Source organism: Crassostrea angulata, chromosome 2 (assembly GCF_025612915.1).
Source record: "Crassostrea angulata isolate pt1a10 chromosome 2, ASM2561291v2, whole genome shotgun sequence".
Classification (NCBI taxonomy): Eukaryota; Metazoa; Mollusca; class Bivalvia; order Ostreida; family Ostreidae; genus Magallana; species Magallana angulata.
This window is the reverse complement of record NC_069112.1, coordinates 60,019,687-60,032,219: the sequence shown is the minus strand read 5'-3', so window position 1 is coordinate 60,032,219 and position 12,533 is coordinate 60,019,687. Positions and strand designations below refer to the sequence as shown.

At 37.2% G+C, this 12,533-nt stretch overlaps 2 protein-coding genes across 2 annotated transcripts; both read left to right on the top strand.

The window, feature by feature from the left end:
- Positions 1–525: 525 nt before the first annotated feature.
- LOC128173312 (golgin subfamily A member 6-like protein 22) lies at positions 526–1,371 on the top strand. The gene is made up of 2 exons (XM_052839017.1): positions 526–1,128; positions 1,234–1,371. The coding sequence occupies exons 1-2, from the start codon at positions 526–528 to the stop codon at positions 1,369–1,371; spliced, it is 741 nt and encodes a 246-aa protein (XP_052694977.1).
- A 3,361-nt stretch (positions 1,372–4,732) lies between these two features.
- On the top strand, positions 4,733–9,335 carry LOC128174598 (glutamate-rich protein 6B-like). Its single transcript, XM_052840112.1, has 5 exons — positions 4,733–5,068; positions 5,112–5,793; positions 5,959–6,363; positions 7,966–8,089; positions 9,221–9,335. The coding sequence occupies exons 1-5, from the start codon at positions 4,733–4,735 to the stop codon at positions 9,333–9,335; spliced, it is 1,662 nt and encodes a 553-aa protein (XP_052696072.1).
- The last annotated feature ends 3,198 nt before the right edge of the window (positions 9,336–12,533 follow it).

The window sequence follows — 12,533 nt, the reverse complement described above, 5'->3', positions numbered from 1 at the left end:
GTTTGTCTGTATTTAAGTGGCAATAGGTTAGAATATTTCGATTCTTATGGGTTACCCCCCTTTTCTAAAAACATCAAAGTCTTTATTGACAAGAACAGTAAAGACATAAATTATAATCAAAGACAATATCAGGATTTCAATACCGATGTGGGCGGACAATACTGTGTGTATTTTCTACATGAGAGACATAGGCGAGGGAGTGTGGCGTTAGACCGTTTATTTCCTGAAAATTGGAAACCCAAACAAACAGATCGTATTGTCTTTAATTGGTTTAATCAAACCTATCGTAAACCTAAAACCCGTAAGGGACAGTGCTGTAAGACCTTCAAAGAAAATTGTATTTGCTGGGAAAAAAACCCAGAATTGAGTTAGGGTAAAAACCTTGGCAAGGATTCAAAATTGATGACGTGGTTGGAAAAACCCAGAGCTCTAGTGGAAAAACCCATGACGTCATTGGAAAATACCCACAGAGGCTTTATAACAGAGTCCTCCTTGACAATTCATCATCACTTTTTTTGACCGCTGATGGGAAACATATTTTCCAAACCAGTAAAGAAAATGAACACCTATGAAATGACTGAAGAGGATGAGAATGAATCGATGATGAATGCTAAAGAAGGAGGCAAAGACATAATTCCTGACCTTCGGAAATTCCCACCACCCTTGTATGAGCCCCCGGAGGAGGCCCATTCACCCGATGATGGTGGTGCTGATGATGAAATGAGTTCCGATATAACCTCTGACATAACCGCTGAGGAAGAGGATCGATTGGAAGAGGAAAGGGAAAAAAAGAGAAGGAAGGAAATGAGAGAAAAAGAGGAGGAGGAGGAGGAGGAGGAAAAGAAAGAAGAAATGGAGGAATTGCAGGAGATGGGAACAACAGTCCAGGAGATGGGAGCAACGGCAATGGAGCCCCCAGTTGACAAACTAAGTTTAGTGTACAACGAATGCAGAGTCTACAGAGAACAGGAAAAAAAGAGAAAAAGGGCTGAGAAATGGGAACTAGACCAAGAAAAAAGAAAAGCCCTTAGAGAACTAAAATTTAAACTCTTGAATGAAAGTTACAGAAAATTGACGAAAATCGAGGGAAATGACCTGGAACTTTTGAAGATGCTTCAAATCTGTCAGGTGATTGAAAAACTTAAAAAACTATGAACTGTCTTTTTTTGAAAAAATATTCATTGATGTTATTCATTGTAAATATTCATTGTAAATATCGTTTTTTGGAAAAAGAAAAAAGCTGGTGCTAAGGACGACGACGAATATTACTGGGATTTAAAAGTATCAGTTGAAAGATCGGAAAGGGTTGGAAGAAGTTTTCATTTCCTTCTTGGAGGTCAATTAGTGAAAAAGAGACACTGTTCAATCTAAAAAAAACATGTTCATTATATCTTTCCATTGATTGTTATTTGTTCTTATCATTCATTGTTTGAATAAAAAATGTTACTGTTCAATTATGGTAGTTATTCTTTTTTTTTAAAAAGGACCCTGGTCCTAAAAAAAATAACTCTTAAAATTTTTTAAAATACATTTTTATTTCAATCAATAACCAAATGGAAGTGTGTTAAAATGTTCAATGATCTGGCGTTTATCATAAACAATTTGATATTTCTTAGTGAATGGCTTTGCCAATAATTCATGTCTCTTGGTCCTCTGAATCTTATGAGGATAGTTCACGGTAACATCAGGTAATTGATTAAAAATCATTTTCTCAAGAGCATCCATTGTTACAATTTGAGAAGCTCGATGATTTAAAGTCAGTCCTTTCACTTTTTGTACGGTCTTTCCCGTATCGGTTTCGAAGGCATAGTTTTTGGGTCCTCCCAACATGAATTTGGTAATGTGTCCTCCTTCCAATTCATCGGTCCACCCTCCTAAGCTATTGACAATGGTGGGGTTGTAGAGTCCATCGACGTGTTGATAAATGATACTGTCTGTATCGAAATAAAGAACACGCTCTCCTTATTTTCCTTTAGAAAATGTTCTCGCCTTAGGGTCTCTTCGTACAGCCCGCCGTAGGTGCAATCCACCCGATGGGGGTGATAATTAGCTTCAAGTTCAGGATGGCATATGGGGCACCCATGCCAATAGCACCCGTAAAATTCGTACACGGTGTTAGTATTATCATCGTAACCGTCTACGGTATAGGAACCCACTTGAATCTCTCCCCCATTCTTTGCATGCTGAATAAATTTACCCTCTCGACTCATCCAGGCTACCCATCGACAGGCTTTCATGGAAAATTGTCGAGCCGGATCGTACCCCATGTTAGGAATAATAGCAATACTGTCTTGGGGCATAAAGCCTCTACGGTAGACCAAATTTGCAGTGCTAGCAAATGTAATGGCTTCCTGAAAGGGGTTCACCTGTACCAAATTTTCTATAGTCTTTCTAAAATGAGCACAACATCGCTGTAAAATATCAACATCGGATATGCAATAGGCCAAAAATTCCTTTTGAAAATCAAACAGTTTCCCTTCCTTTTGCTGGTACCATTGATAAAATGCTTTACGCCCAGAAGAGCTCATGTCGTCAGGATTATAGAAGGAAGGAGGAGGGTAGGGACCCACATAATTTTGATTCCGTTCAGTATTGAAAAAATGAGGAAAATATCCTTTTTTAAGTTCTTCAAATCCAAAGGCAGAGGGCATTTTAGATAAGGCAAAAGGCAAATAGTTGTAAGAATCTATAAACTTTAATCCCAGAACTTGCATGGATAAAATCTTAGTTCCATTCATGATCACCGTGGGAGTGACACAAGAAGTGTGTACCAAGTAATTCAAAATGAACTGTCCGTCGTATCCCTTAAAATTGTGAGCAATCACGATAGCATCCTTATGCAAAAGCAGACATTGTTTTTTTGAGTGGGGTGAGTTTGAGACTGAAAAAGCCATTCCATAAACTGATTAAGGTGTCAGAACCCCTAAACAGATGTCTTCGACCCCCTAATGAAATCACAATGAGAACAAGTTTGGTCCACAGGTAGGTAATCGCAATCTTGACAGACTCGATGAGCCACACAAAGATTAGGAGCATGGATTCCATTTTCTTGAGTACACTCGAAATCGAAATAAATATACAGCTGAAGTTGCTTTCTTTCTTTAGGAACAGATTTCACTTGAACAAAACATTGATGTTCTCTGTCTACCATTTTCCTACAAATCCTGCACCATTTATTCTGCCCACATTTATGATGTGCTAACAATTTTTTACTCATCCAAGTCTGACAATCAGGGCATCGATCCATTAAACTACATACATTTGCATCTGTTTTATTACTGTAGGGTTGCAAATGTCTCTGATAACAATTCCTACTTTTAAAATACCCATTACATTGAGAACAATGTATGCTACTACCATCAGCAGGACAAGGACAATCTGCCAAACAAAAAGAACAAAGGTGGGGACATTTTACTCTATGATCTTCGATGTGAGCATATCCAACATCGCAATAGTTGCAATAACAAGGGTTTTCAGTCAAGCCGGGCATGGACAAGATGGTGTCGTAGTGATCTTTATCCAGCAAAATGTTCAAACAAACTCCATCTCCCTTTCCTCTGTACATGACCTCCAACTTCAATCTAGAACATGCTTTAAATTGAAATATTTTAAGGCGATATTCAGGAGCTAGGATATTTTGTAACTTGTCCCATTCTGCGGGTCCACAAGGTAAATCAGGATCACAGTTGGCTAATTTCATCAATTCCAAAGCTTCCTTTTTCTGCTGAGGAGAAAGTACATCAATTCGTTTAATGCGATCCCACTTTTTTTCCATTCTCCCAACTTCACATTATTCTGAGGTTTTTGGCTGTGTAACCGAGCTACGACAATAGCTCTTGGGAGACAAAGAGAATCATTTCCATTTTCAATATTTAATAAAGATCTCTTCCTTCTTTTGAACATGACTTTGTTGGAATGTAAATGTTTTGCAGATTGCCCACCACTCCCTTGAGGATATTTCACATGAAACAATTCAAATTCAGCAGACCCATCCGTAATGGTAAATTCTTTCTTAGACTGTTGAACACCTTCAATCTTACTTAAAATTGTACTTTCATTTAAATTCTTGGACTGGGTAAATTCGTACCAAACATCAGAATCTTGAGAGGGGTGTCGAATATTCAACCGCAAATAATCGTTAGGATTACACTGCATCCTTTCTTTTACTTCTTTCAACATTTGACTTAATAATCTCCGAACAAAATCACTGTCTGAAGGCAAAGCAAAATTAACAGTGTAAACATTTTGTTTTACTTTAAATTTTCTAGACTTGCGTCCCCTATCTAACCTGATCTTATAAAAATCAGATACAACTTTTCTTTTGCCATTTTTAACAACTTCTTTTTTATTAGGTTTTAATTCTTTTCTACTTCTTTTCTCTTTCAATTCTTTTAATTGTTGTTGAATTCTTCTTCTTTTGTGCCTTAAAAGAAGCAATTGATTTTTTAAAATACTTTCTTTTACATTCATCCCACTCATATCCTTTTCTCCTGATAAACAGAAATGATCAATTCTTAGAAAGCCTATGGTATATATCTTCTATAACAGATTAATTAAAAAGGAAAAACCAATGACGTCATTGGAAAAACCAAAACTCTATTCCCCATTTGACGTCATTGGAAAAACCCAAAGCTCTTACTCCCCAGTGGAATTCCCCATGACGTCATTGGAATTTCCAGAAATAAGGTCATAAAAGAGAGCATCTACCAACGGTCAGGCATTCACAATCGAAATGGCTTCAGGCAATGAAGACACGAAAATGGACGTCACAGAAGAAAAAGCAGAGAGCATTCCGCCAAAAAAGGTTAGCAACAAGTTAAAAAATTTTGAAAATACCTGCTGGGAGAAATACCGATTAAAACAAAATGACCTATGGGATCAGTACGTAGAAGAAGCATGGAAAGTGTACCAAGAAAAATACGTAGAAAAAGCAAAACAAACGCACGAAGAATTGCAGGAAAAACTAAAGGATGAATACAGAAAAAAGGGATACAATGTCAAAAGTGTGGGACCCCCAATACCATTTGAGGACTACAAAAAAGACATGAGAAAACTCGGATACAAATTGGTACACACTACACACCTGCAAACATGACAAAAATAAATGGCAGAGAATTGAATTGAGTCCAGAAGAAAGAGAAGCAGACAAAAAAGAAGAAGAAATGGAGGCAGCTCAAAAAGCAGAGGAAATAGAAGAAGCTCTAAAAGCAGAAGAAATGGAAATAGCTAGAAAAGCAGAAGAAATCAAAGCTGCTAGATTTCCAACTCGCCCGTGTTCAAACCCTACAAAGCCATTAGAATTCTCCAAGCCATTAGGATTCACTACACTAATGCCTCAAAATGACAGTGGATTCTTTCCCTTCAAAATCGGAGAATTACCTAAACGTCCGAAATACTCCATTCCCACTCCATGGGGAGAATGGGAAACAGGAAAAGAAAGAGTGGAACGTCTAAAAAAGGAAAAAATGGAAGACGAGGATTTCAATAAACAACTGAATATCCAATTTCGTAGAAGAGTAAGAGACAACCCTCATATCAATTTCTCAACCGACAACTTTGGAAGTGGGAAACACATCAAATCCATAGATGAAAAAGTAAAAGACCTGCTTGAGGATCCACATTATCCAGAGGCCAAATTCAACAGTCTGAAATGCGAGACACTCTTAGTATCCAATGAACTAGACGATACGAGAAAAGAACTGGAAGACACCAAAAAAATACTGGAAGACACCCAAAAAGAACTGGAGGACAGCAAAGAGAAACTGACTAAATTGTCTGAATTTAAAGAACAAGGTAAAATGATACTTGAAAGATACAAAAAAGAACTAGAAGACATCAGTAAAGAACTAGAGGACATCAAAAAAGAAATTCAGAAAGCCAAAGAAGAAGAAGAAAAAAAAGAAGAAAAAGCAAACCTGAAATCAAAAATGGAAGAATTTCTGTCAAATATCAAATTAGATCCAGCAGAATTCATCGTTCCATTATTTGAAAAACCACCGGGAACCAGAATGGATTGGATGAAATCGGATGCCAGTAGAGCAACATGGAGCTTCTACATCAAACCAGAACAAGCCAAAAATGACAAATTCAAGGCCATGAGACTTCTGCTATCAGAATACTGCCACAAATTCTGCTTAGTGGAAAACGGAGTAACTCATAACATCAACGGAGAATTCCAATTGAAAAAACCAATGAACATCAAGGGACTAACAGACCTACTTGGACCCAACATCTATATCAACGGGGGCCCTAAAGAACTAGGCACTGAAAATTGGTCTATGGCTGCAGAATTCGACCAGAAAGACTACTTCAACATCTCTTTCACAGATGAAACAAAAGGAACCATTTCAAAATTCAACATTGGTAATAAACCAAAACCTGTGCTGTGTAGACTGAAGCAAAGATCAAGAGCCGCAGCTGGAGAAATGTCATCTGATAAACCCCAAAAAGAGGAAGAAAAACCCCAAACAGAGGAAAAAATGGAAGAAAAACCCCAAACAGAGGAAAAAATGGAAGAAAAACCCCAAACAGAGGAAAAAATGGAAACAGAGGTAAAAATGGAAGAAGATGAAGCTGAAATTCACATGGAAGAAAATGAAGAGGAAGTGATATCTGAATTTCATATCAAATGACTAGTTATTATCATCAAATTCCTGTATTTTCTTGTCATAGGACTCCTAGTATTCATTCATATCATTTGTGCTTTACCATTCTTGTTATTTATCATTGTTCATCTTCTCTTCTCCAATTTCACATTGTTATTCTTTTCCTCATTAGGCTGAAACAATGAGGAATGTTCAATAGTTCTTTATATTGTTGTTTGTTGTTTGTCATTTTGAATTTCAAGTAAGATTCCCATTGCTGTTGTTGTTGTTGTTTATCCTCAATAAAACTATTTTTAACCTTTATGACGTCATTTTTCTATTTGACCCCCCTATATAGACGGATGTAAAGTGCACTCATTTGACCCCCCTATATAGACGCCTTATACTACTTGCGTTATGCGTCAATATTTCTGGAGGACATTCTGACTTCTGCAAAAGAAATGTCAAATTCAATAATAATTCATATTACATATCTAATAAATACTGTTCTTCACAGCTGTATTTTGTTTTGTTTTGTAAACAATGTAGTAATTAAATAGATGGTTGATGTATAATTGGTGAAAAATGAATCCCACTTCATGGAATACGTAAACAATGAGTGTGTTCAAATTCCATGTATATGTAATTTATAGTTGCTGAGATATATGCGTTGAGTGTCTTTTTAATAAAATTGAGACTAAATGAAAACCAGTTGTCTATTAATAGTTAATTGGTATCTGTTTGTTCATGACTGATGTGTTAAAAAATGAATCTTATTATATGACATGCCTAAACAAAAAGTTTGTTAATATTTTAGGCATTTGCGAGAAATAGTTGCTGCGAAATCTTGAAAAGGACACACAAAAGGTGAAACAGGTTGTGTCTGAGGCCGAGTAGTCTAGAGCCCTGGGACCCCTGAGCTGCCGGTAGGGCGGCGGGTATTGAGTTTACCTCGGAGTTCCGGACTTATTGGCAAAGCCAAGTGGCAGGTACACAGACTTGCAATGATAATCAAAGCTGTATCAAATGCACAAACCGTCTTGCGGGTAATATCTTAAAAATTGATGAGGAATCAATAAGGAAAGTTGACATCTATTTGAAGGAAACTAGAAATGCAAAAATTATATCTAAATCCTTCACAATAAACAGTACTGCTGTAAAAATTTACTTTCTACAGCAAATTAATTAAAGTGAACGTTTACATATACAATTTTTTGTTTCAATTTTTAAAACTGAATTGGTTTTCGAATATTGGAAAATTAAATAATAAGTAAACATTTCAATCCAGATCAATACAGTACATATAGAGTACCGATCAGACCCAAACCAAACAGAAAGTAAACCCCAGCTAAACCCAGCGTTTACTTCCTGGATTTACTAGATTCGACCCAGAGTAACCCTAGAGTGGACACATGGATTAAACCGGTCAGAAGTATACCCCTGAAAGCAGACGCTAACTGTGTATTCGAAATATACAAGGAACAGGAATTACAAGCCGGAGGACGGTAAGATAAAAGACGGTTATGCTTCACACTTCAGTGCGTACAGTTGACCTTAAAAGCAATTTCCGAGTAAACCCGAGTGGACCCAAATTTTCAAATAGTAAACCCAGAGTAAACCCCAAAAGTAAACACGGAGTTTTGTTGGGGGTTACTCTGGTGTTAGGTTGGTCTGATCGGTACTGTGTATGCATGAAATGTGCCAGCGAATGACCGCAGCTGTGCCAAGTAGTCCATGTAGCTGGAGACAACTTTACAGTACATCAGTGTAAAGGTTCTGAAACTAACGCCTTGACCCACAGGAACACGAGGAAAGCATACGGCATGGAGAGAGACAATCAGTAAAAATCTGATGTGGTCCTTAGCTGTTCAGCTTACTCCTTCAATATTCCAAAGAAGACGAACTACCGTCGTAAGAGTATTGTTAATATATTACATTGTTATTGTCACTCTCAACGTGTTAATTTACTGTGCGATGGACGGATTAGATAAAATGGATTAAAGATAAATAATATTAAATTTCACTATAAATATCTAAGGTTGGGGATGAACCCGGCATTATTGTCCCTCCTTTAACGACATACATGAAAATATCAACAAATTTGAAAACGATGTCAAGACTAGTTTCAAGTATTTCGCAAAGGAGGAGGACAAGGCAATCACGATTAAATAAAAAAATTATTATTATTTTACAAGTGAACTTTTTGTTATTCTAGACACCAATCCATTATGGCGATTAGAGGACTTGGCTGCAGAAAAACGAAGTAAGCTAAAAATTTACTTTGATATTAGGTATATTTAGTTTATATCTGTGCTGCTTGATTTACACTTAATTGATTGGTGTTTTTGTTCTCTGAATTTCTATTTTATTGTTTTAGTTTCCAATATGTCCGATTGGACGGGCATTATTCAAACCTATTTACTTGCCTTTTTTTTATTCGAAGAACAAATGAATTTTAAAACTAATCTTACATTACAGAGAAACACTCACGTGTAAAGTTTGGAGATCCCTTCACATTGGACTTACAAAAAAACCCCATACACTATACACTAGTAATTAAGTTTATTTGTTAATTACTCATGTTATTGCTAAAATGCATTTGAGAACTTTCTAAAAATAATGTTTTGTTAACATAGGTTGTTATCAGAAAAGGCAGTACCGCTACCAAACCCAGGCCTGTCAGTAATGATGACTTTGTCCTGGTGGACATACCAAAATATGCCGGCGAGTGGCCGCAGCTGTGCCAAGTAGTCAGTGTAGCTGGAGACCACTGTACAGTGCATTGGTAAAGAGGTTCCAGAACTACCGCCTGGACCCCATGCAAGAGAAGAATTCCAGGAACGCGAGGAAAGCAAGAGGCATGGATAGAGAAAATCAACAAACAGCAGATATGGTCCTCAGCTTTTAAGCTTGCACCTTCAGGACATATTTCAAAAAAGATAATTAGAGACGAACTAGAGTCGTATGAACATTATTAATACATGTATCATCCATAGGTGTATATTTCATAAATTATATCTGGAGTGTTTCTATCGGGGGCGAAAATGTGACCGCTCCATGTACATATTATATTGTGTAGTAATATTTCATAAATTATATCTGGAGTGTTTCCATCGGGGGGGGGGGGGGGGGGATGTGACCGTTCCATGTAATGTTTTTAACAGTGTGTAGTAATATTTCATAAATTATCATAATCGTCATTATCACGGTGTTTGCATCACCAGTCCGTCCATTTGGTGCAATACAATAGAAGCGTCCAAAATGTCTTGGAGTTTTTTTAAGAGGAAAATGAGAGCGTATTCGAGTTATTAAATGGTCGGAAGGTTGTCGATTTAGACAATGGGGAAGAGTATGGACCTATAGAGACAATTGACCATAGAAAACAAGCGGAGGAGTTTTGGGCGATTTTTTTTATTCAATCATCATTGTCATCTTTTGCATAATATGCACTAACGCCAATTTTTTAAAAGAATAAATAAAAAAAGGTGGAACTTGGCATAAGCCTCGGAACTGGGGGAGGGGGGGGGGGGGGCTTAGCCACACACACACACCCCAACCACGCAAACAGCCATCACCACCAGCACCTCCGGAGGGGATGATCATAGTCCATCTCCCCCACGGAGCCCTTCCCCTCCGGAGAGTTTGTCACCCCACCTTCCCTCTTCAGGATGTCACCACAACAGAGGCCAGGACCACTCCAGGGAAGGCTGGCACCACCACTACAGGAAAGGCCAGTGCCCGGGGCCGCCACTTCACATCGGCCTCAAGGGGAGGACCAGCACGTCCACGGGGCCTGGGGGCAGCAGCAAGACCGGCACCACAACCCCAGCGAGGTCCAGCTGCAGCAGCACCCAGGAGGCCGGTGTTGAGACCACCTGGGGCCGCCATTACACCCCAGGCCGCGAGGAGGAGGGCACGACACCAGTAGAGGAGGGGATGAGGTCTACAGGTAGAATAGGCAATTCTACCCACCCCTCCTTTACTGGTTTAACACCACATGTTTTTCGCCTAGTTTTACCACTGTTATATTAGGTAATTTGCAATTATATACTTATCATATGAATTTAAATTTCCTTTTCTTTTTATTTTTACTTGTTTTGTTTCTTCCAATAAGCATTTATAGATTTATCATTTATTTCAAAAAATCAGTTTGATACTAGCCAAACAGCCATAAATATGGCTGGTGTATATAAAGAAACCGCTATTTTAAACTCTGATGAATCAAACAATATTGACATGGATGAACATTTTTCTGATTCATCTTTTAGTAACGAATACGCATCTATTGCATCAGTATCAGAAAGTGAATATTTGGAACCAATTACCAGGACAATAATAACCAAACTTTAATTTTTTTAAGTCACGTCTATTTCCATTTCCATCAGCCTTATCATCACCATCAGATTTATTGTCATCAGAAGAAAACGCCACACTACTATCCATAGATTACCTTCACCAATACCATTAATGCAGGAATCTACACTCCACCTTCGCCACCTTTAAGTATTGACATGTCAACGCCGTTACATACACCTTCACTGTTTTCAAGTAGCACATCAAGTCTGTCAGATGTAACTTTATTTGATGTTTCGACCATTCCCGCAGCAGCTTCATCTAAACCATATTATGAAGAACAATGTGAAATGTCAATAGAAGGGTAGCAAAATAAATGACACAAAAGAAAACCGATTAAAAAAAATTCATAACTAAGTTTTTTTGGGAAGTGGGGTGGTTTCAGGAAACTTTTTTTTACAGACTCATGTTTTTTTCGGATGGTGGGGGTAATTTTCAGGAATTATTTTTACAGACTCAATTTTTTTTTTTTCTTTTGGAATTTTTGGATATTTTTTCTTTTAAAAGTAAAGATACATTTTTACTATATTCTAAACGGAGTAAAAATGTATGATTATGTAATTAAGATTAGTTACTGATAACAATTATATATCATTACCGAGTCATCATCATAAACCAAGTGAATTTATAATTACAAGTAATCGAATTATTCAGGAAAGGGGAGGTTTTGTTCTTATCTAAATATTCTCCATCAGGATTATCACATAATTAAATTTATAGATCATATCTTTGACAGAAACCACTAAAAGTCTTACTTGAGAAGCTATCTATAGAATATCAATGATTGAGTGAATCGGGTAACGCTTTTAAAGGAAGTGAACTTGAAAAAATTATTAAGGTCTCAAATTTGTCTGTTTCATGTAAAAAATGATATCTGAAAACCATTTTTAGCGTTTTCTCCTGGAACTCGAGTTTTCACTCTAGATACCAACCTCTTTGATGCTTACGCACAAATCAAGATGAAACTTGAAATGATTGTAAAGAGTTGACATTTTAAAACAGGGTTTAAGGAGTAAGACGTTGGCTCTCAGAATGATGTATTTCCACCAGCAGTTAATGTTAAATGTATCTAGAATGGAACGTCCCTGGATCAGTGCTATTGTGACCCATTTTGTCTTGCACCTAGGAATTTCTAAATTGTTGTTATGAGTTTGAACAATATGTGTGCTACATAAATGAGCCCAGAAGGTGCGTTGCTCAGCACAACTTCCAAGCCAAAGTTTTGTGACAATCTACAAGTTTTTCTCCCCCAATAAATGCCTCTGTCTCAAATGAGATGATAATATTATCGCATGGTTCATAGATAAGTTAGCGTGGTTCAGCAGCAGACGTGTATTAATTATTATCAAGTATTTGGATTTACATTGTGAGTTTTATTATATGACTGTAGTGATTTGTGAAATGTGTATAACTTTGCTCTAATGACATATAGCGTAATTAACGCTAAACTGCGTATTAACCCTGAACTGCGTATTGTCGCATTATTTTGCGAATTATTCACATTGACATTTGCGTATTTAACGCATTTTCATACAATGAGTGAAAACTCTGAGCATTCTGAAATGGCTGATGGCCTTTTGGAAGAAAAAGAGGCTC